Source organism: Hippichthys cyanospilos, chromosome 6 (genome assembly GCF_059441005.1).
Source record: "Hippichthys cyanospilos isolate Australia breed blue-spotted pipefish chromosome 6, RoL_Hcya_1.0, whole genome shotgun sequence".
NCBI lineage: Eukaryota > Metazoa > Chordata > Actinopteri > Syngnathiformes > Syngnathidae > Hippichthys > Hippichthys cyanospilos.
The window spans coordinates 12,687,501-12,710,663 of record NC_142374.1 but is presented as its reverse complement, the minus strand read 5'-3'; the positions used below and the strand labels follow the sequence as shown (position 1 = coordinate 12,710,663).

At 39.4% G+C, this 23,163-nt stretch overlaps 2 protein-coding genes across 3 annotated transcripts in view; both read right to left on the bottom strand.

Annotated features, from left to right (window-relative positions):
- Nucleotides 1-5,858: 5,858 nt before the first annotated feature.
- LOC148422233 (uncharacterized) lies at nt 5,859-15,644 on the bottom strand. Its single transcript, XM_088418012.1, has 10 exons — nt 15,463-15,644; nt 15,229-15,315; nt 15,042-15,128; nt 13,537-13,610; nt 12,692-12,812; nt 10,501-10,700; nt 8,149-8,427; nt 7,901-8,065; nt 6,778-6,984; nt 5,859-6,618 (listed from the first exon to the last, which is right to left on the bottom strand). The coding sequence occupies exons 1-10, from the start codon at nt 15,513-15,515 to the stop codon at nt 6,587-6,589; spliced, it is 1,305 nt and encodes a 434-aa protein (XP_088274138.1). The 5' UTR covers nt 15,516-15,644; the 3' UTR covers nt 5,859-6,586.
- A 1,132-nt stretch (nt 15,645-16,776) lies between these two features.
- The window catches only part of LOC148422232 (cGMP-inhibited 3',5'-cyclic phosphodiesterase 3A-like), a 77,664-nt gene continuing 71,277 nt past the window's right edge, over nt 16,777-23,163 (bottom strand). For both annotated transcript variants that reach the window (XM_088416782.1, XM_088416781.1), the window contains exons 12-14: nt 22,215-22,376; nt 21,888-22,140; nt 16,777-20,636 (exon numbers count right to left, since the gene is read on the bottom strand). In XM_088416782.1, the coding sequence (XP_088272908.1) occupies nt 20,350-20,636; nt 21,888-22,140; nt 22,215-22,376 (702 nt within the window). In that variant the 3' untranslated portion in view covers nt 16,777-20,349. The remainder of the gene's footprint in view (nt 20,637-21,887; nt 22,141-22,214; nt 22,377-23,163) is intronic.

Here is a 23,163-nt window from a genome sequence, read left to right as displayed (position 1 = left end):
AAACACCTTCAAGATAGATCAATACCAAGCAAAATACAACAGTGCCGAGTCCCATATTGAGTAGAAAAGAGAGACTAGAATTGTGTATTTAGATGTTGGACAGATAGCAGGCTTGCCTGCCATTTAACATAAAGCCATTCTGATTGGAAGGGCTGGCTCCAGAAAAGGTCCAGAAACAATGGCTCCGTACAAAGATTCATAATGAGACTTCTTTAATTAGGAAAATATTCACCGTAGCTGACGCGTCCTTATATTCATAAGAAACCATTTAAACATTGAAATTGAAGTGTGTAATATTTCATGACAAAGAAAATTGGTCACACTGACTCATGAACATTGTTGCTAAGAAATAAACAAGAGAGTTACTATGCAGACGGAGAAGCGCTTGGTACAGCTTTTTTGAGTATGGCCCAGAGCTTTTTCAGCTCATGAACAAAATTAGAACACGGTTTTCCCACAGACACCCAAACATACCATCAAGCCATCCATTTAATATCTCTACTGCTTATTCTCACTAAGGTCATTGAAGAGACCGAGACTAAAGACTTAAAGCCAACTACAGGGCGCATGGACACATATATTGACACTCACATTACTGTTGTACATATTACATAGGTTTTTTGGTCTGAAGTTCATGTACATATTCTAAGAAACCCGTGAATGCACGTTACACCTGAAGCGCACCATTTCTTTATATAACATCTTGAGAAAGTCAAGAGCGATCAGGGAAAGAATTGTGGACTTAGAAGTCTGATTCATAATTGGGCGCGGTTGTGTAAAGGTTCATCTGTTCAAAAAATGACATGCATATATAAGTATCGATGTAAATATGGCCAATAAAGACATTATTCACAACTATCTTGCAGTCTGATAGAAAGTCCTTATGTCATTGTCAAATGTTTTTTTTTACAGTTGGCAAGTAGCAAGTAAACAAACAAACAAAAAAAGTTTGCGTGATAAAGAAAACAAAGGTCTCAATTTACCTTGACAAAAAAAGTATTTTCTTTGCTCAATTTGAACAGGTTCCACTTCTAAATGCAGCCTTTGTCTAAAAAGGTTACAATATTTCACTCATTTGTAGCAATTTCTTCAGGGGAGTCTCTGACAGGATTAGTTTAAGCCTATTGACTTGGGCTAAACAGAGCCTAACCGTGCATAATGAGCATTTTACACACTTCAGGTCCAGACCACAAAATGTCCACTCTTTTTTGGTTAGTAATATAAATCTTTGCGATTTAGATATAAACACACACAAGGTTTTAGTGGTTATTGAAAAAAAAAAAACACAAGGGAATCATATGAAAAAGCAACCATACAAATTTGCTGAATAAACATAATTCACTTGGCCACTCGAGTGAGTGTGAGTTTATGTGCATGTTTCTGTCTTCTTCAAAGCTTCTTTATGTCCAATAAAGAAAAGCGAGACATTTGTGTGTGTGTGTGTGGATAAAGTGAAGCAGACAAAAGAGGGAGGGGGCCTGATGAAAATCACTGGATGCTTTGTTCTTCCCTCTGTGCTCCAACTGAGTGCTCTCTGGCCACAGCTGAGCTTTTGCATGTTCCCTCTCTGGTTGTCATGGATAACTGGGTAACGTGGAGCTCCCGGTGCTAAGCAGCGGGACCACTGGCCTCTGCAGACCGTGTCCTCCCGCGGAGAGGCAGAACAGCCTTTAAGATTGACCCCCTCGCCTCCCCCTTCCCTCGTCTCCCTTTGCTTCACCCTCCGACCCTCAACACTCCCTCCTCATGAAATGAGTGCACACCGGGAGGCCTGTGTGTGCATTTCTGTGTGTGTGTGCAGCGCTCCTCCAATGTGGCTGCCGTTGGCACAGAGGGGCAAAAGCCCTCACTCAGTGGTTGGTCCCCCTCTGCCCCCCCTTTTTCCTCTGCTCGATTTTGCTGGTAAACACAAAAGAGTGTGGAGGGGGAAAAAAGGCCACATTACAAGCTCCTTAAGGGTCAAGGACAGGCCCCGGGCTGAATAGCTTCTAAGAGGCGCATTGTCAAATCACATAGCTTGCGATTACACCCTCTGTCATCTCTGCAAGGATTTGACTCCCTTACACACACGCGTAGACACACACACACAACAAGGAAAACATCAAGTAGCTACAACAGAGTACGTCTCTCAACCAATGTGCAGCAGGAATTCAAACAGGCAGGACAAGAAGGAAACAAACCAGCAGCAGATGTGGAAGTACAGCTTCCAAAATTTGGATTTGGCTTGAGGATTTCACATATAAACAACAAAACGGTTTACAGGGATGAAGGGCATAAAGCACAATTGTGGTTGAGATCACATGAAAAACGTCTAAAGTGGAAGAACTTACCAAACCAATCACAGTGACCTCACATGAATGCTTTTGAAGATTTTTGTAATTCCACCACAGAAGATCCGACAGAAAATCGAAATAATGCAGTGTTTACCATTGAAACAACAGGAAACTAAAATTTGTATCATTTGGGTTACGGTTGTGAGTTGTCGAAAGTCGGGTTTCCGAAACATTCTTTATACCCCATCTTCTAGCGAGGGGGGTATATATTAATTGTGTTAACCCGACTGAAACAGTGACAAGCAGGTAAATCATGATGCAAACAGGCATCATTCTGGGGGTAACCCCAACGTGTTTACACGAAGAGTTTAGGTGTGAGCTTAATGTGCCTGTTTACATGGACTATTCTGGTTTTAAAGGGGTTTATTGACTGGATTTAAACTAACCAGCGTTTACCCATTTTATAGCATTGCCTCATTACGGTCAAAAGGGCAGTCGTCACATGAGCTAGTTGTCACATGGCTAATTTGTCACAATTATCTTCCCCACTAGAGGATGCAACAAAAAAGTGAAATACTGTCGGGTGTCATGTCCTCTCTGAGAATACAGTAGCACATTGTGGGTCAAGGTGGACACCAATTGACCATTTTGCGCAATACAAAGTAAAAAAAATACAATTTGGTGTATTTCAAAGTATACTTTGGGGTTTTCATATTAGGAGTGATTAATATGGATTTGTTAAGGGGGGTTAGGGCATGTGTGCTCATACACTAGTCACAGGGGAATACTAACTCGCCTTCCCTCGTCATCAGACAAGCGCTAGAGAAAATAGTGGGACGGATTCCGGTTATATTATGATGTTACCGTGTCAACTAGACTAGAATTAAAGAGATCAATGAAGCAAAATGTACTCGTGTTGCAGTGAAGAACTTTATGACCAGTGTCAACAAAAAAATGAACCCTTATTGAACTGTTTTAACAGGTGGCAGCGGCATCATGGTTTGCGACTCTCTGCTGACCTCTACTGGCCGTAAGTATTGCTCCCATCTTTTATAAATTCTGGAATTTAGACATCGTTTTTTTTTTTTTTAACAGATTAACTTTAATCTTCTTTAAAATCTTGAAGAAAAACTATTTTATTAGTTAGTGGTAAATTAGAACTTGATTTTTTATGAAAAACACATACTGTTCACTAAAATGCTACTTATTGGTATAGAGGCACTTAACTCCATTGATTACGTTTTGGTGAATCTAAACGCATGACACACGAAGTCAAGAAAAAAAAAAGCTAATGAGATTGCTGGAGAACATCAAGCATTTTTTTCCTCCCTTTCACTCTACAAGTGTTATGTGTGGAGGACAAACTTAACCCAATTAATGTGTGTTGGGGTGTTGAGGCTTGGCCGCGTATACACCTGGTGCCGGCTGCCAAGCAGGCACCAAGCCAGTCAGCCAGGAAACGAACCAGCTGCTTGTACACTATAACGCGGCCAGACGGCTAACCAGCCAACAAACCAGCCTGCCAAATGCTTAACTCATTCTTCTTGTCAGGTAGGCCCCCTTTCATCTGATTTTGACCCATGACTTGTGCTTAAGGCCGAGCAACACGAGGCTCATTTCAGCAGGTATTCAAATTTGTGCACCACACACATGGTATACGAACACTGGCGTACAGAACACTATAAAGCACGCATGGCATGCGCAAGTGCCAGATGCACACCCCAACAGTCAAACATGTTAATAATTAGAACCTTGTTCTTGGAAGGTGCCTTTGCAACAATTAACACCCTAATGTGTGTTTCTGGTGATGGGAGCAAAGGTGTTTTCTGTGGTGAAGGGAGTTTAAGCTTGAAACTAGGGCACACAAATGCGAGTCACAAAGTTAAACATTTATATAAGTTATTTTTTTCTTTTTTTTTTATTGGACTTATTTTATGGTTATTTTGTACAAATGTGAATTTGATCCACGAGGGTAAGTTGTCTTTAGCTTTTGCCACTCTTTTGTTATCTAGTTTGCATGAACATTTGCGCTATTGGGGTTTTGTTACAAATAAAAAAATAGCAATAAAACAACAAAAAGAACAATGGCGCTAGTAATATAGAGCAAAATATCATGTAGTGCAAAATATCATTTATGCATGTAGTAGGATGCAGGCAGATTAGTGTGTGAGGCATTTGTTGATATCCGGATGGCCTGTGGGTGGAAGCTGTTAGCCAGCCTGGCAGTTCTGGCCCTCAGGCTCCTGTAGCATTGCCCTGATGGCAGCCTTTGAAACAGATTGTTTTGTGGGTGTGTCTTGTCCTTGATGAGGTTGCGTGTCCTCTGCAGAACCCTGACGTGTTAAATGCCCTGTAGTGAGGGTACGGCTGCTCCACAGATGCGCTCTGAGGTCCTGATCACACGCTGGAGAGCCTTCCTGTCTTGTGCTGGGCAGTTGCCATACCTTCGATTGTACATCTGTAGAAGTTGTTGAGAATCTTTGCAGACAGGCCAAATTTCTGAAGTCCCCGCAGAAAGTAAAGTCTCTATTTGGACTTTGTGATGATCCGTTGAGTGTTGTGGGAGCAGGTGAGATCCTAACTGTTGTAGGTGCCAAGGAATTTCAAGGCTTTCAACCTCTCCACCTCTGTCCCATTGATGGACAAGTGGTGTTTTGTGCGGCTCCATCTGCTGCCTTGGGTCTATGATCAGTTCTTTGGTCTTTTTCGTGTTGAGGTAGATTGTTGCTGCGACACCAGGCCCCAAGGTCTGCCCCCTCTTTCCTGTATGCCGTCTCAACCCTATCAGTGATCAGTCGGGTGACTGTAGTGTCATCTGCATTCTTAATTTTGCTGGTGTTCTTTTGAGCGGCAACAGTCATAGCGGCAGTCATAGGTGAAATGTGTGTAAAGCAGGGGGCTCAGCACACAGCCCCGGTTGTGTCCCTGTGCTTACAGTTCTGGTGCTGGATGTGCAGTTTTGGACTCTTGACTAATTGGGGTCTGCCTGTGAGAAAGTTCAGCACCCAGTTGCAGAGGCGGGGGTGCCAGACCAAGTGCAAGTTTGTCTGTCAGTTTGTCAAGAATGACTAGCTTTATAAGGCACATAAAAAAACTGTTAGGAGCTAACTATGTCACAAGGGTTCAATAACAGGTGTAATATTTAGCACTAGGTAAGTTTCATACTTTGCTTGACATGATGACGATTTCTCCAACAACTGTTTTGTAAAGCGTTAAATGCAGGACTCAATCGTATCATTTTTGTGGGGATTTGGATTGATTTAATAGCATCTCAATTCAAGACGTATGGTGCTCACTGGAGATCGCAATTTGTAACTGCTCATCTTTGCAAGATGAGCTTATGATTCCTATCCATGCCTCACAAAAGAATAAAGCGATTTCATGAGCAGACTGAAAGCACATATTTACTTATTTTAACACGCTGAGAGAAGAAATTTAAAAAAGTATGTTTGCTCTGCTCAGAAACCTCCACACAGTATCTGCAGATCACAGGGGCACATGAAAGAACACATCTTCACAGGCATACATTCTTAACGTGCATTTGCAGAATATATATATATATAAAAAAAAAAAAAGACTCAAAAATTGTCAACAATTTAAAGTTTACTCCCAATGCAAGGAACACTTCTTTTAACATCATTTTGAAATTATCTCAGCATCACACAGAAGAATTTCAAAATAATTTCACTAGCACGAGCAAATGTTTTAGTAATATTGAGAAAAACAAAATAACATAAGACATGAAGGTTTTTTTTTTAAATACATGACTGTCTCAATTATTGAAGTGTTAGAAACTACACTTACAAAAAATATTGAGCAGCACAGCTTTGCAAGGAAGTCAAATAAGTGAACATAATATAGGATTTCTTAATAAACATTATTCTGCATTGAACAGCATTATAACACAACCAATGGTTCAACTATTTTGCACACATAACCTTTTAACATTTTTTCTTGCAGCTGCTTTTTTTAGGGAAGGGGGGGTGAGATACAAAACAAATTTGGGAAAATGAGATGATGTAAAAAATATTCAGGTGCTGCCTTTTCTATTGACATCTTTACATCATGTGAGTATGTGAGTGTCAATTTAAAAGAACAAACTAGATTTAGATGACTATACTAAAAGAACAAAAAAACAACAACCGTACTCCAAGAAAAAAATAAACAACAATACATTTTGCCATTTAAGTATTTTTTTTCCAATCACTTACCATTTTAAAAGTTGAATCCCACAGTCATTAAAGAAAAGAAAAAAAAAAAAAAAAAAACCAAAAAACGAAGTCTCTTAAATAAGTTTGTTGGATGATGCATGTTTAGTGTCTGGACACACTCAGGTGAGGGACACCTTGAGAGAGACAAGTGGACAAAAAAATTATCTTAACTCTCTTGTAGTTTCCTGAGTCCTGATTTAACACTTTTAAACACGGCACAATATCATCAGACATCATAAAATTTAACATGCATCCAATTAAATGTGAAGATTGCAATAAACTGTATAACCCACCTGGAGTAGCTAAAAGTGGAGGGCGAAAACTTCTGGGGGAGGGTGTCGCGGGACCCATGCTTTGGGACCCTCTTGGGCTCTGGTGACGTTGAGGGAGGTGCTGCAGTAGGGGGCTACGCAGTATACTGGAGCCACTGTAGGAGTTGTGCAAGGACGGCACTTGTTGCAAGGAGAGCAGAGGAGGAGGTTTGGTTTTCGGGCAAGAGCCTAAAAGCAAGGAAACAAAAAATATCTTCACTTTACGGGCGTAAATGTACATTAAAACCAACACGGGGTTTTATTTCTAAAGAGTATATTTAACATTATTATAGGCCAATGTAATATGCCACAAACTGAACATAAACACTATGCCTAATGGAGTAAAATTAGTAAAAAAAGAGTGTGCAGAACAAAACGTTGTGGCATTTGACCCACAAAGTGTTACAGAAAAATACAAATAAAGTAAAATGTGACAAATATAGTTTGGAAAGCTGTACACAATATTTGAAAGAATGTATTTCCCCAAATATAGGACACACCAAAACTTTGAGTCAAATTCTGGTATTTTCTTTATTACCGCGTATAGCACAGGTGTCAAAGTCAAGGCCCGGGGGGCAGATCCGGCCCGCCACCTCACTTTTTGTGGCCCTTGAAACGCTGATGTGACTTCAGGTTTCTGACTAAAATACCAAAATTGCAAGTTGTCTTTAACGTTGAAAAATTTGGGGGAAGAAAAACAAACATTTTCTTATTCCCCAAATCTCTTTTGAAATTTTTTGCCGGCTTCTGATATCAAATCTGGGTAAATGTGTGATCAACACACTTAAAATGTATTTGAATTCACAGTCATTCCGGCCCTCTGACAGAAACTATCACTACAATGCGGCCCAAAATAAAAATTTTGTTTGACACCACTGGTGTATATATAGCACCATTGGTTTGACGACAAGGTACTTTAGCAAAACAGATTAAACCCCATTTTTGTCATATTTTGTAATTTTCTTGGATTTGTATCCGTAAGTTAATATTTGTTGCAGGTATGCGGATAGGCTTCAATGCATGGATTTTTTCTTACACTGGGGGATTTTTTTCCACATGTAGGTTTTGTTGGAGAGGAGTTTTACTGCATATGCAAGATGTTCACCTGGTGTAGGTAAAAGTGGCATCGGTCTGGCTGGAGAAGAGCCAATCAGCGGGCGCCCTGCCTCACTTGCCAACTGAGGTGGTCCGAGCGGTGTCGGGAGAAGGGGAGGCGGCTTTCCCGGTGCCGAAGGCAACATTTTGCCCTTCTGTTCCCCGTTGTTTTTCGCTGGTGTGAAAACAAAGTCAGGGAAATTCCAGGGGCCGAACGAAATCAACGGTGTCACGTGATGAGACTGAACAGCTACCCACCTTTTAGATGCTCCTGCCGGGCGAGGACGAATGCAGAGATGGCTTCCAGCTCCTCAGCGTAAACGTGCACACCTTCGGACAACAGCAGGAGAGACTGACGGATTGCTGAGGGCACAACGTGTCGCTCGATCTTTTCCCGATCCAGAAATTCCCCAAGCAACTGTGACGCCTGCGATGCAATATCTGCGGGATCCCGTTGTTTACTTTCCTGACCAGCTCCGTGCCTGTGCTCATCTACCACAAAATCCAGGGCCTGGTCTTTGGGCATGTTGCGGTGGACTGTGGGTTGAAAGTGGAGAGTTACCAGAAATGCGGTAGAAAATCTCGAGAGGGATGACGTGAAAGAAAAGTAGATGGAACTTAAGTTGTTGCGTAGCATTTGGAACTTCACCTTTGAGTTGGTTTTACATTGATGTTGTCACGAGCCGCTCTTGGGGTGTTTTTTGTTTCAATATGATTTCATTTGTTGGATGGGTGAATTGTTAATTAGGCTTATGCAAAGTCTGATGATATCAGTTGAATGATTTCATAGAGTATCGTTGAAATGTGTTGTCTGTAATTGATGCTGTTGTAAATGGAGTGAATTCTCTTTCATTTTGTTTTTATCTGAGGTGGTCAAATGTTTTATTAAAAATGGAATAGGTTTCACAAGAAGGTTAGGCTGTAAATTTCAGATTATAAGATACGCCGGTACATAAATCACAGCAGCAAAAATTGAGAAACAAATCTCTGGTAAACCAACCTGGACTATAAGCTGCAAGTCGTAACATCAGATAAAGTATGAACAGAAAAAGACGGTAAATGGAAGTTTATTTTTAACTTCTTGCTTACAGCAACATCCCATCTTCAACAGACTGAACAAGTCTGCATGTTTAGCGCCAACATACTTTCAACACTGATAGAACACTGTAAAGAAAAATAGCAGTTCAAAATCAATATCGTGAACCCCCGGGTTACGGCGTCCCTGGCTTGCGTTTTTTTTTTTTTTTTTTCCCACCTTACAAGTGGAAAACTACGATTTCGTCCCCACCGTTGAGACATTTTACCCACTTTACAGCATTAATGACAATTACAAAATTTGTGGTCAGTGTGCATGCTTATGACTCGGCGACTCGCACCACGGTCATACGTCACCACATGCGAAACTGCAAATGTCACTTCTGCTATTAGTCAGCGTCACTAAGAAGCGGGTCTGCTATTGGTCGGTGTCCTGGCTTCCCTGAGATGCTGGTCTACTACCAGTCGGCTTCACAGTGTCACTAAAACGGCAATATGCTGAATCCGATCTCGTTTGTGTTTAGAATGTCGTATTTATTGTGCATTTTAGTGCTAGTGATGTTAAAGGGAGAAGTAAGAAGATGATTAGTATGGAAACGAAACGAAGCATAAGGTCTTTAATCATGAGAAAAAAGCTGCGGCTTATATTCTGAAATTTACCATAATTGTGAACTGTGCATTAAAACCATAAGTCAATGAAGTAAATGGAATTACTTTTTAACCTTTTCCCAAAGAATGAACAATACGCTAGCTGCAACATGTGAGGTGTGCAAATGATTGTGGTGCATTTTTAGGAAAACTATGTTATTGCAACTTGGATTTTAACTTCAGCCAGGAAATATGTATCAAACCCAAATAAACCATCTAAAAAAAGCAACCAAGAATGGGTATGAAAATAAATTAAGTCATTTATTGATCGTTAAGAAGTCCTACTTATAAATATTATTATGGATTTGTTTTTTTCTTGACAGACAAACAAACAGAGAAAGCGAGAGAGAGCAAGACAGAGAGAGAGAGAGAGAGAGAGAGAGAGAGAGAGAGAGAGAGAGAGAGAGAGAGAGAGAGAGAGAGAGAGATGAGTAGTCAAGAAAAAAAAAAACAGGGCTTTTGACTGAATTTGCTCAGCTGTGGATATCACAAACTCAGGGTTGAGCTGGGAACTGATTTCAAGGTTCATTTTGGTTTTCTACAACCTGGTAGGGAAAGAGAGCTATGAAGAAAGCCAAGTTGCAAGAAAAATATTTTCTGTCAACATCAACTGTATGCTATTTTTTATTCTGGCGTCATTTGGTGCATGCAATGTCAACTGTGGACATAGGGCAGTCTGTTTGAGATGAATGAAAGGAATAGTGAAGACATTTGGGGATTTATTTTAAAAAAAAAGTTTTAATGAACATTATCAAAATGGGACTTTTAACTCAGTTGTGATTGTGTGTGTTTTGAGGTAGTTTGACTGAACTATACTGTAGATAATATTTTGCGTATTGTGAAGTGCATTGAATGGTCAATGGTTGGGGCTTTGAAAAAGGGATGGATATTTGTTACTGGAGTTGGTTTTGAGCTGTACGGACTTACTTTTGAGGGGCTCTGAGAAAATGATAACCGTGCAGGAGGACAGAGTTATGTTTGTCTGCTCCACCAGAATACATAACGGGGAGCCAACACCTCGGACATCCTGTAGGGCTTGGGTCAGGCCCGATTCCGCCTGCAGGTAGAGCATTTCCACTGACAGGCCACGCTCCTGCAAGCACTGCTTTAGCGATTTTGGGTAATCCCTTTGAGAGGAAAAGAAACACATTAACTCAGCACCTCTATGTTGACTGACTAATCTGGAATGACCAACCTACATCAAATGGATGAGACGCAACAGATCAACTAGTTTTGTTGACAGTGTGATTTGGAAGTGTTGTAGAACCTGGTTAGGTACAGAACGATAATAACTTGGATAATTAATGTGAACCGCGTAGGGCTGCACGATTAATCAAATTTTAATTGCGATCACGGTATTGGCTGCTACGATTAATTAAGATGAAAATCTGCGATATTAACATTTAAAAAGCCGTCTACCAATACATGTCAAATCAAGCCCTTTCGGTAATCTTACCACCAGGGGGCAAATGCAAGGTTAAGACATCATTAAGCTTAAGATATAGCAAGCGAGCGTATGCTGCAAACTTGGTCCGCAGCTTGGTTTAAGCTTGACGCCCCAACAACCACGCCACTTGCGGTGCTCGCGCTGGCCAACGCAGAAAACCTGTCGGACAAACTGTTGCTTATTGGTGGTCGCTTATTGGTGAATCTACTAGCCGGTGCGATTCCACGCGTCTTTTTTCACACGTCAAGAGTGGGACACGATGACAACACTGAAGTTGGTTTCACTTACGCGCTCCGGAGATATCAGGTTTCAATTCCACCTTAAAAGCCTTTAGATGACAATGTTTACCACATGTTTGCATGCCAAAAGCCTCTGCTTTTCTTAGCCCCTAGTATACCGTAGCTGTCAATTGAGACCCGTTTTGGAAAATTCAATTTAAATAAATTGGATTTGAAATGACCAAAAATGACATTTGGACTGCGAATTCCATACTCACTTCGAGTGATTCTGGTACGTTTGTTCTTTTTTTTTTTTTTTCTTGCAAAAACATTTTTAAGGTTGTAGGTGTTCTTACAGGTCTGTTGTAGTATGTGCTTGGTTGTAACTAGGCTTCACTTTTTTCAGTGGTTGCCCTCAGCAACTTTTTCCAAAATTATTTACTTTATTTATTTGTGTTTGTTATTATTATTATTATTATTGTTGTTGTTGTTGTTATTTTTAAGTAGCAAGCCTTGTTTATACAATATATACTTCTTGTTTAAAAAAAAGTGCAATAAATAGACATGTTTGACAAAACATGATGAATAATCGTGATGAATAATCGTGATAGCAATATTGACCAAAATAATCGTGATTATTATTTTGGTCATAATCGTGCAGCCCTAGAACCACAATCAAAACCAGGTGTCTTAACCGAACAGTGAACTGAATTGTGCTACTTTCAATGTAACATTTTGATGACATCATGAACTTTGTGTGAACATGTCATTGTAGTGTCAACTGCAGTTTCATGCTTTGATGTAAGTGTGATATGCAGTATTTGTGTGGGTTCTTCCAAAATATTTAAGATAACACTTTGTAGAAACTTAACATAAAAATAAATATAAAAAGATTGGTTATTTAAAAATATACATGTATATGAATGATGGCAGGCAAACGTTTGTCTTCATCAGTTTAAATGTTTAAAATGAGGGTAGTGTGCAATTATGGGAAATCCATGGACATGGGCAATATTGTTGCTAATGTGTTTTTTTTTCATGAGCAATTTGACTTCAAGTGTGAAAGGTGAAGCAGTTGTATGTTGCTGGAATTAAAGTATTTCAGTTTACTTGTGTCAAAGTCTGGTTCAGACTTCTTACTGTTAAACAGTAACATTAAAAGATGGCAGGTAGCAAAAAACAAACAAATAAGTACTGTACATAAGCGCACACACTGCGAACAAGGTAATGTTTCACCAAACATTACTGTTGGTTTGTGTTCTCAATTGTTTTGGAAATGCAAAGAATGCGTATCAAACACAGAGTTTTTGTTGAGTGATGTTTTCAACAAAGTGGTAAAGGGAGGAGGAAAAGAAACCAATCATTCTTCCACCCTAGTTACTATTTAAGTCCATGACCCAAAGTGCTGGAAACAATTTCTCTGACAGGCAGCATAGTTGCAAGTTGTACTTACAGGCACTGGTTGGTCACGGAGATGATCACACAGTCAGAAGCTGGATGATCCCCCTGAACTTGCTTGTAGTATTTCTGATACAAGGTTTTCCGTCGGTCTGCAGGAGTGATCTCGGGCTTGGCTGTAGGAAGACATATTTTTTTCCGCAAAAATGAAAGCCAAAAGCATGGGCGCGTTCTATACGCTGAGTTTTGACACACAGATGTGAATTTTAATATCGGCCGCATTCTTACTTGCAATAATTACCCTAACGGGGCGAGCAAGTGGGTTGACGTCAGGTAGTTGTTAGCAACAAGTGCCTGTTGCAGCTAACAGATGCTCATGTTAGCTGAGGTTGTTACGACATTATTTTCAATAAAGAAGCGAGCGGACTGAACCACCGTCCAAGTAAAACTCAAGGTGTGCTTTGGCCTCTTCTCCCAATGCAACTTTACTTGTCCATTACAATTTGCTAGTACTGTCCTGCAACATGCTTAAATTTATATACTGTATGTGCTTGAAACATGGGTTTGATGCCTACTGATTCTCCACGTCCATGTAGCACATTTGGCAAGCATGTTTTCAGCAAAATGCTGAACAGAATAGGGGACATGGACTTACTTCAATCTATGGATATAAAAAAATTTTAGTTTAATATTCTGGGGGGAAAAGGCGAAAGCTCTCTGGGTAAACGTCATGTATTACATTGAAATGCCATAACTTAGAAAACAATAGTTGTTCTCTTTGAATTAGTTGAAAAATTAACGAGGAATTAGGGCAATTTAGAGAGCAACATTGTAACATTCCATTTCGTCCAAATGACAGCTACGATAGTATGTATTTGAAGAAAATTTGGGAAGTCTCACCATTGATTTGATGCTTTGTGCTGTCGTATGTGACACCATCACCATAGTTTTGCTTCTTTTCTAGCTCTTTGTAACTGAAAGAGAAGTAGAAAACATGCATTTTAGGGATGCATGAAAATCATCTGCCCAAAGATATGGTCATGGTTAAGAAAATGACCCTATCGGATTGGTATCAGTAAATGAGACGGTATTCAAGGCTGCCTCAGATAGACTTGCGGCAGTCTGGTTACTGTCACTTTAAGAGTCCAAGCCTCTGCCAGATAATATGGTGCTCATGTGTGACTTGAGCAGTCAATTTAAACTAAGACTGTGCCCAAATTTCACGATGCGCTAACTGAAAAAAAAAAAAAAAAAGAGAAAACATAGTTCATACACGTGCGAATGGACAAAGTCTCCTCTCGCAACAAACAATATTTGTTTTAAATATTGATACTTGGGGTAAAACTTTTCAAGAGCGCCCGCATCTTATAATGGGACCCATTCACTTTAATCCAACTAAATCATACATGCGGATACAATAATATTTTTAAAGGTTTTGTTTCAAAAAAGGACTGGTTCTCACATCAACATGTTTTAATTTTGTGTGAACAAAAAAGTGCATTTCAAGGAAGGCTTCACACAAAGAATATTGTCGTGAATATTGTATTCAAGACGTGCGTGACCAACATTCAGATTGTTCTGAATGAGATGAAACAACAGATACTGACTAGATTTGGACAAAAACTGTGGCCTCAAATTGTGTGCGAATACGCAGGCATCACGCTCAACCAACCCCAATGCTATGATGCTAGTGCTGCTGCTCGGCACTAAATGCGAGCCCCGGAAGGCTTCTCTGAAATAACATCGGACAACATTAACGGGCACAATGTAGGTCAACACAAGCTTAAGAGTTCGCAAATAACATGGTGAGAGCCAACGAGCTCAGCAACCATGCCGATGGAGTCCTGGCTTTATTTATGAGCATTTTGGTTGAAAAGAAAAAGTGGCAACGACTCCAAATTACGATATTACTTGTGCGTCGGAAAGCCCTGTCAATACCTTCAGCAGAAGTCTAATCATAAGTCAGTGGCGCTTACAGCTTACATAAGTGTGAACGTATCACATGAGAAGAGAGCGTGTGCGAGTGAGACAATGTAAAATTGAAAGATTTCATTGAACACATTTCATGCACTTCATTTATGTACATACAATGTCCATAAGGGAGCAAATCCTACTTCATAGAATCAGTTAACCTGAGGGATTTCTGGTCCAGGTTAACGTAATGAGTTATTACTGTAATTGAAAATTGTAATTAATAAAGCTGACTGCTTCACGGATTTCACCTATCGCGGGTTATTTTTTGGAGGGTACCACCCGCGATCAACCAAGGTTCGATCTCTATGTCGCTTAGCACCAACATACCTTAGGTTACGCATTAGCACTCTTCGTTCACTACTTCTGTTCTGAAGTCTGTTTAGATATGGCGCTATATAAAATAAAAATAAACTGAATCGAGTTGCTCGCACCTGTCTAGGGCATCCTTGAGTTTTTCGCTTTTCTCCTCTCTGTTTGGGTACTGCGCACTTCTCCGGAATAACATCAATGGCTGGGCGCTAAACCATATAACACAAATGCATGATTAAATTACATTACAATCATTGTTCACATTTTAATTTCAACTTGCGCTTTATAAAATAAAGAAATAGCACGCACCTGTCTGGAACATCCTTGACATCCTCGCTTTTCTCCTCCCTGCTTGGATACGGCGCACTTCTTCGGAACAACATCAACGGCTGTGCGCTGCACCACAAAATGAAGAAATTGTTTACGTTGACGATTCAGTGAAGAGAGTTGTGGGGAAGATGCAAAAGCGTGCGCATGAGCATTCGCGCCGTCTGCTTTAACTAGCATGCTAATGCTAAAGCAAAAAAACTGCAAAGAACTGACCTCCCGTTGGAGTTCCCCTGCTGCCGCCGGGAAGCTTTCAGCCAGGACGACATTTTCCTGTTGCCCAAAAGCAGCGAGCTTAATGGTCTTGGATTCTGCTCTCCACGTGTTGCAAAACGCGAGAACCAACATAAAACAACACTAAACAACACACGGAGAAGGCGTAAGATGTTGATCTAAACGACAATTCTTCTTCGGTGGTTAGATTTAGGGTGGTTGGAGATAGGTTGTGAAAATAGTTCGCCAGGTCTCAGGACATTTACATGCAGTGGTCAAATTGTGGTACTGCAAGCCTTATTTTCCATTGCGAGTTGTTAAAAATAAACATTATATAAATATAATAAATGATTTTGAGGTCTTCTATTTATTTAAATTCATTTATTTGACATCACCAGTTAGCGATGTCTTCATTCCAATAATATAGCTCAAAGCATCTTTTACTGTAGGCTTATTTGTACTGTGAATAAAGTAGGCCTTTATCATTTTACTCACCTGATTTCAGTTTAGAGGGACAATTTCAACAACAGCCACATGCATTTTCCGTTTTTAGTGAAAAGGCTTTTAAAACTTCACTTGATCTAGGTCCATGCAAGAACCCGACTAATTTTGCGTACATGATGGTAGCCGTACAGTTGCATAGGTCCACTTAATTGACTTTCAGGTGTTATGAACAAATAGAATACTGTATTATGTTGTAACAACAAATATTGTTCACATCCAAATTACAGCATCCAATTATTATTGCATCGCATCATATACAGTATATTGGTGAGCTATTACTGGACCACATAAGTCACTCATTTCATTTAGGCCTGCACAAATCTGTCCCAGAGAGTAAAAGTATTTCAAGTGAATTATTTTAAAGAGACGATGTGTAAGATTTAGACCGTTTTTCATTACGGACAGCAGGAGCTGCTGCATTTACCATTGTTCGTAGCTATAACAGCCATGGAAGCCTGCGGAGTGCCATTCCCCGTGTAATATAATTACACTAGATATAATATAATAAACTAGACGATAATTATATTTAAAACACACTGTTGGTTGTTAAGAACACATTTAAGGTTATTTTTTTAAATGTATAATCATTTTATTCATTTTTAATGAAAAACGGTCTAAATTTTACACAAAGTCCCTTTAAACTGATCATAATTGTCTGAAGTGCTATTAACTATTTCTCAATTAATTTTAAATGATTAAAAACAAAATACTTCTGCATGTTTGTGTTAACATGGTAGCACTCTCATTCAGCATGTTCTACCAAGCGAGTCGATTTTCTACCTTGAAAAGACAAACACAGGGATACCACACAACTTCTGTCTTATAATCGAATGTATTCACATTACAACATCAACTTAGATCAGTTCGTGACAATTTCTATAATCTTCAAATATATTATGTAAGATACATACCAATAGGCACTTCCAGTAAGTCTGGCAATATTGAAGCCACAGTATAGTTTCTAAATTACAAAAGGGTAAAAATAAATACGTTTCTACAAGTTTGTTATAGTTTTATAATGTCTTTACTGTACAGCATACTGTATATTCATATTGTACAAAATGGAGCATTAACCTGTAAGGGAAAAAATATGTTCACAAATTTTGTGTATTTGGACAGAATATTGAACATAATATATTAAATACACATGATAAGTGCAATGTACTGGTGAGAGGCAACAAACCTATCTTAATGTTGTGTTCTGTATAAAAATAATTTCCAATTTTGCTTGTGATTTTAAAGCTCGTGTCATAATTACAACTACCCTTCAAGTGTGTGACAGTCATTTGACAGAAATGAAGACAAAACAATATAACACACTGATTTTGATGTTCTGCTCTATACCCCAAAACAGTTTAATGGTCTTTGTGATGTGACAAATATGTGATGACTGTTAAAATGTCAATTGTTGCCACTGAACATGGCTACAAAGCAGTTTCTAGGTCAAAGTGGAAGCACAAAGAGAAATACTGTATGCACACTGGATCTTTGGAGAGCAACTATTTCATCTGAGTCAACTCAGAGGAAGTAACTGAACCTTACCAATTTACTAAGCGTAATTTCCAGACAGCCGTGTCAGAAAGAGGACAGCATTGAACATAGAAACAAGGTTTGGACATTTACAAAACTTCCTTAAGTACTGTTTAATATTTTACATTCAAAGCAATTGAATCCCTTAAGATTTCCAAAGCCGTCTTCACAGAGGATGCATCCACTATGATTTATATTGGTAATAAGGTACCAACGAGCCTGCCAATATGAAACAAACATGAATCCAACAATCATGTCTTCCAAAATCCATGCAGTGACACATTTTCTCTCAGCATTAGATCACACACAAGTACAAAGTGCTAGGACAATGTAAATGGTTTCCCTTAGTTTACAGTTGTTTTTTGCTATTTACTAATACTTACAAGTTTGTTGTCATTAGATCATTAATCATTGTTTCAGGTTGGTTACCCCTAGTTTGAAGAATGTGTGTATACTGTCACGCTGAATTTGTCTCTTTCATCAGTATTTTTGAAATACAATCATCAATATCAATGTTTGAATACCCAAAAGAGCAAACTTGCATATTGGTGACAAGACTAGGATTGTTACTTTAGTAACATCTTGGTTAGGTCCACTGAATCCCTCTTCCTTGACATTGAATCAGTTAACAAGATCAAATAAAATGCCACAAAGTCACCACAAATAAGGTGGGGTACGGGAAGCATTTTTATCATTTTGCCAATCCCAAGACAGTACTTTTTGGAGGAAAATATGCACTGTAAGGTACATACTGTGTCTACAAACGGTGCAAATGATAAGGGTCACAATATGTGTAACCTTGTTGGTACTGCCACAAGTACAAGCTACTGGTCCAGTAATGGTACAAATTTAGTACTTTTTTATCCTCTGACAGTGTTTGAAAGCAAAGCCATAGTTGTCTGTGGTTATCACTCATAAAGAGAATAGTCCTCGGGACTAACTGAACATGCATTTCAGCACAAATCATTCAAAGGTATCAGGAAAGCACAACATGACTTGTGATGTTGCAAACATTTCTGAATGCAAATTCCTGAAGTGTCAACCTACACCGTGTGTAGGGTTGTTCTTAACTTTGCTCCCTGATTTCATACTTAATGTGCTTCAATATGTGTTAGTGATGGTAGGGACATCATTTAAAATAGCTTACAATAATATCCCAGCATGGTGTTTGTCCCATAAGAGCTTTTGTTGAATCTCAACAGTTCAAGGTTTCCTGAGGATTAAAGGTTCACATATGGAGGAAGTTGTTACAGAGAATACCAAAGTCAGAGCAATAAAGATGGAAACAAGAAGGGTATTGCAGTACTCGAGGGATTATTTATTTCAGGTGTGCCAAAACCTTTTTGCCCCAAGATCTACTTTTCCAGAATCCATCCTCTGGCAATCTGGGGGTGCGTAATATAGTCTGGCACCAATATAATAAATTAATCCTCCTCTTTTGCAGTGATATTATTAAACAATGCTTAGTGATATCACTATTAGGACCATTTGAATGAAAATGCATATTTAGGCTTCTTCTTGGACGGAAGAAGTAAAAATTATAATGACCCAGGCAGAATAGACAGATTTGCCCGGTAGTTAATCAGTTTATTTTAAGCTTTTTGGCCAGCCAGCAAGTGCAATAAAACACATGGGAGAATACGGTGCCCGTCAAGCCACTGCATTATTGTGTCACGCATTGTGAGAAGGCAGCCAATGCTTCGAAATTATCATATCAAGTGATTAATGACGCAACCGGCCATGGTATGCTTATATTATGAAGTTTCTCTTAGAAGAGTAGTTGTGAAACCAATCTACTAGATAATCTGTTGCTCACAGAGTGAGCAGCTCCTGATGTAAACAACAGTGTTGCTCCAAAAGCACGTTCAATTGTCATTTCAGGGTGCCACAAAAAAAAATATATATGTCTAGCGATGACTCACAACTGAAGTTCTTCTCTTGATTGATGTTGTTTTTATTTCTAATTGGCACATTTTTTTTTTTATTGGCTGAATTTTTCTTCTCCATGTAGTGCGATGTCTTGCGGTTGACCAACAATAGCTCAGCGATTGCGGTCAACGCATATTCCTCTTCTAGTCTTTTCTATCTCTACTCCCACATTTATTCTTGAATGTTTTCCTTAAGATATTCCCAATCAATTCAGACATTTAACAGTTTTCTCCCTACTCTAGTAAAGATCTATCCATTAAAACATTACTGCAAATTCTGAGGACAATATTCATGTGGGCGCCAAGTTACAACTTGATGAGGATGAAGCATCTGCAGATGAAACATACATGGCTATATGGTACATAACCAAATGTGAAGAACAACATTTATAAATATTTATTGTGTGAGTGACTCATGTTGGCCGAGGTTAAATGAATGACAAGTTACACCAATGTTCCTCATTTGGATCACCTCTTATATACCATAAGCATTATGGTCCCTTTATGACCCCTACTCAAAAGAAAAAATCCTGCTGACATAGAAGCACAAGTACAAGTAATGTCCATATAATTGCATTCCGAAAATAATTATATATAAATTGGCAGCAAATTTAATCAGTCCCATGTTACCACACTGTGGTTGATCTCTGTGTAGCCAGTCTGCCTCTTCTCTTGTCAGTAACAAAAGAGTCTGTATTCCAAAGTACATGCATAATCTCGTATTGCAAGACGGAAAGCTCCTTTAAAATGTTTGGTGAACTTGAAGATTTAGACAAAATGTGTAAAGCACAAAATTTCCCACCCTGTTTTTTATTTTTTTTATTTTTAGGCACACATTTCCCAATCTACAGTGTTGTGTCTAAAGTGATGTGCTGGCAAAAACAGGATTCAGTAAATGGTATAAGAAACGAGAAACATTTGTCTGTGTTTACTGTGGGTCTTCCTCCACTTCCTGCGGCGATGAGGGCCACTCGTGTTCCTCAACTCCTTCCTCGGGGTCCTCCCCTTCAACCAGCTCCTCTCTGCTGCCCGGCTCCTCTTCCTCCTCGTGAGTAGGTAAAATTGGCTCTGCTACACTGTTCACGTGGACCGACTCGGCTCCTTGGCCCTGCTTCTGAGCCTCCTCCGCAATCACTTTCTTCCACATCTCGTGGTTCTCAAGCAGGTGATGGGTAATCTGACAGAACACTTTCCTCCTTCTCTTGGCTGCTTTCTCTAACATAAAAACAAGTCAATAAAGTGTAAGAAAGACCACATGGCATGCAAACCGAGAGTTTGAGATCCAATGATAAGCTCAGTTCCAATAATGTCTGGTGTTTAATGACATTTAACCCATGACAGTCACGGGGATGCATATGTTGTTGCATAACAGTCCTGTTCTGACATATAACAATCTGTTTGGACTGTTTTCATTATTTAGGCGAGATCAGCAAAATAGCCTGAAAACCAAACTGTTTTTTGGGTTTCATTATTACTGAAGCTTCAGATAAACACAACTCTTAACGGAACTGTCTAGTGGTCTGTGCAGAGAAAAAAATCATTGGAATATTCTTATGCATGCAGAGAGGTGACTCCAACAGGAGGAGAGTAAGCCTAAAACAAAAAAGCACTTGTTGTATTGAACAGATCTATCTGTCAAGGTTATCCCGTTTTAGCTTCACAGGGATTCCTCATGCATAAGTAGTCAGAAGAAGGTTTTTTTTTTTTTTTTTGCTCAAAAGCAGATGGTCTCAATGAACAAAAAATGTTATTCTGAAGCTTAAATAATTATTTTCTGTGAGGGGACACAGTTGTTGACGCTATTGAATAAAAATAGACAAGTATGTCTATGAAATACACAATACTAGATACAAAATGCATGATGTAATAGTAAGAACACAAGAAAAGCTTGTTTTTTGTCATCAAGCTACCTTCTATCAATATCACAACGTGAGAAGCGCGAAGAAAAAATAAAAGCGTGTTAACACAAAACTGGAAGTTACAATTAAGGCATCAAATATCAAAACAAAATACAACCGTTACTTTTGAACATAGGGTTATTTACAATTGAGAAGCACTGCTTTAGTCCAAGAAGCACACGTCTCTGCAGAAAACTGGTGAGGTGTTGATTACTGGAATAATTTTGGAACTCATTTAAAAAGTTGTGACTCACTTGCTGGTTTCAAAAAAGTTTAAACGTACAGTAGAAAACAACTATGTGTTGCAGCCTTAAATTAGCAAATTGTTGAAATGTTGTGGATCTTTGTAGACAAACTATGTGCGTGTAAAAACAAAAATTATATGTTGACCTTGTTTAATGATCTCAAACAAAAACTTTTGTAAATGCACAAAGAGCAAGTGTTAGGACTTGATAAACTTCCTACTCTACTTTGAACATGTGCATTTTTATTGAGGTTTATTTTACTTTTACTAAAATATTCTGTTACTTACACATGTTCAACAAAGAAAAAAAAAACATTGACTTACGTGATGACTCTGAGCTGGTGGATGCGTCGTCCTCTGCCGTGTCTTCCTCCTCTTCATTCTCTGCGCTTTCAGGCTCCTCTGCATCAGTCTTGGGTTCCACCCATCGTCCCGGCATGAGGCAGGCCGAGTCGTAAGAATTGCACAAGGGTCCCACGATGTGTGTGATGAATGACTCCTGGAGTTTGGCCAACTGTGGTGCGGCTCGGTCCATGAAAGGGCTGATGGGGAGACCCAGACTGGACTCTTCATCACCCTGCATGCAGGACGACCTTGGTTAACACAAGGTTATGGCCAAGAAATATGCAGCACTGATAGAGAATCTCCAACCTGTTCATAGAACTCATTGACAATGCCCTCTGTCCACTGTAGATGCAGGTCCTTACACTTTAGTGGCCCATTGATGTCAGCCAACTTTATGCACATTTGGCAGACCAGCAACCTGTCATTCTCATTGGACCAATCAATGCCTGAAGATGGATCATCCCCCACCTGGGGAATCGATAGAAAAATAAAAAAGATTGCTGATGTGCTGTTCATGTCACTTTCAGCTTTTAACCTCACATGTTCAGTGAATCTTATGCGCCTCGATAGCGGGGGGATTTTTCTTTTTACATCCCAACCCACACTAAAAAATTGCCATCTTCTCTTCGGTTGTTCACATCAAATAAACGTGACCTCCATGTGACCTTTGTGTGAATGCTAAACTGCCTAAAAGTGTCCCGCATGTCCATTGAGGACATGTGACATCACAGAGCGGGCGTGCTTCATGTAACTGTTTACGAAAGCACCTGGTGATGTTCAAATGGTTGTCATACCGGAGCCAGATCATTTTCAAATTAACAAGGAATTTTTAACGATGGAATTTAGGAGAGGAGGGGTGAGATTCTTGGCCATGGCATTTTGTGCAGTCCCTACAAGATCTTGAGACAAAGACTAAGTGACATAGACATAATACACGTCCTTCTCCCTCCAGTGAGTTGTCTCCACTCAGTTTGCTATTGTTTCATTTTTTTTTCCAACCTGTTTTTTGAGCACAGAGTTGTGACTTTTTTGACGCTTGTTCATTACATGTGGGTCCGATGAATGCGACACTTAGACTGAAGTCGCGGCTATGGATCGAATTTAGGATTGCATAAGCAAACCATACTTGAAAAAGATCGTATCTGTGTCATTAACACTGCCATTAAAAGTTTAAAAAATGGCTGCGCATCAGTGTGTGTGTTTCTTTTTCTTGTCCCATGAACTTTATGTCATTTCAGCCTCCACTCTGTAGCAT

Coding starts and splice junctions, on each gene's coding strand:
- LOC148422233 (XM_088418012.1), bottom strand. CDS start 15,515: ATGTCGTCCTGGCTGAAAGCTTCCCGGCGGCAGCAGGGGAACTCCAAC. Junction 15,316..15,462: donor CAGGGGAACTCCAACGGGAG/GTCAGTTCTTTG, acceptor TTTGTGGTGCAG/CGCACAGCCGTTGATGTTGT. Junction 6,619..6,777: donor TCCACTTTTAGCTACTCCAG/GTGGGTTATACA, acceptor GTCTCTCTCAAG/GTGTCCCTCACCTGAGTGTG.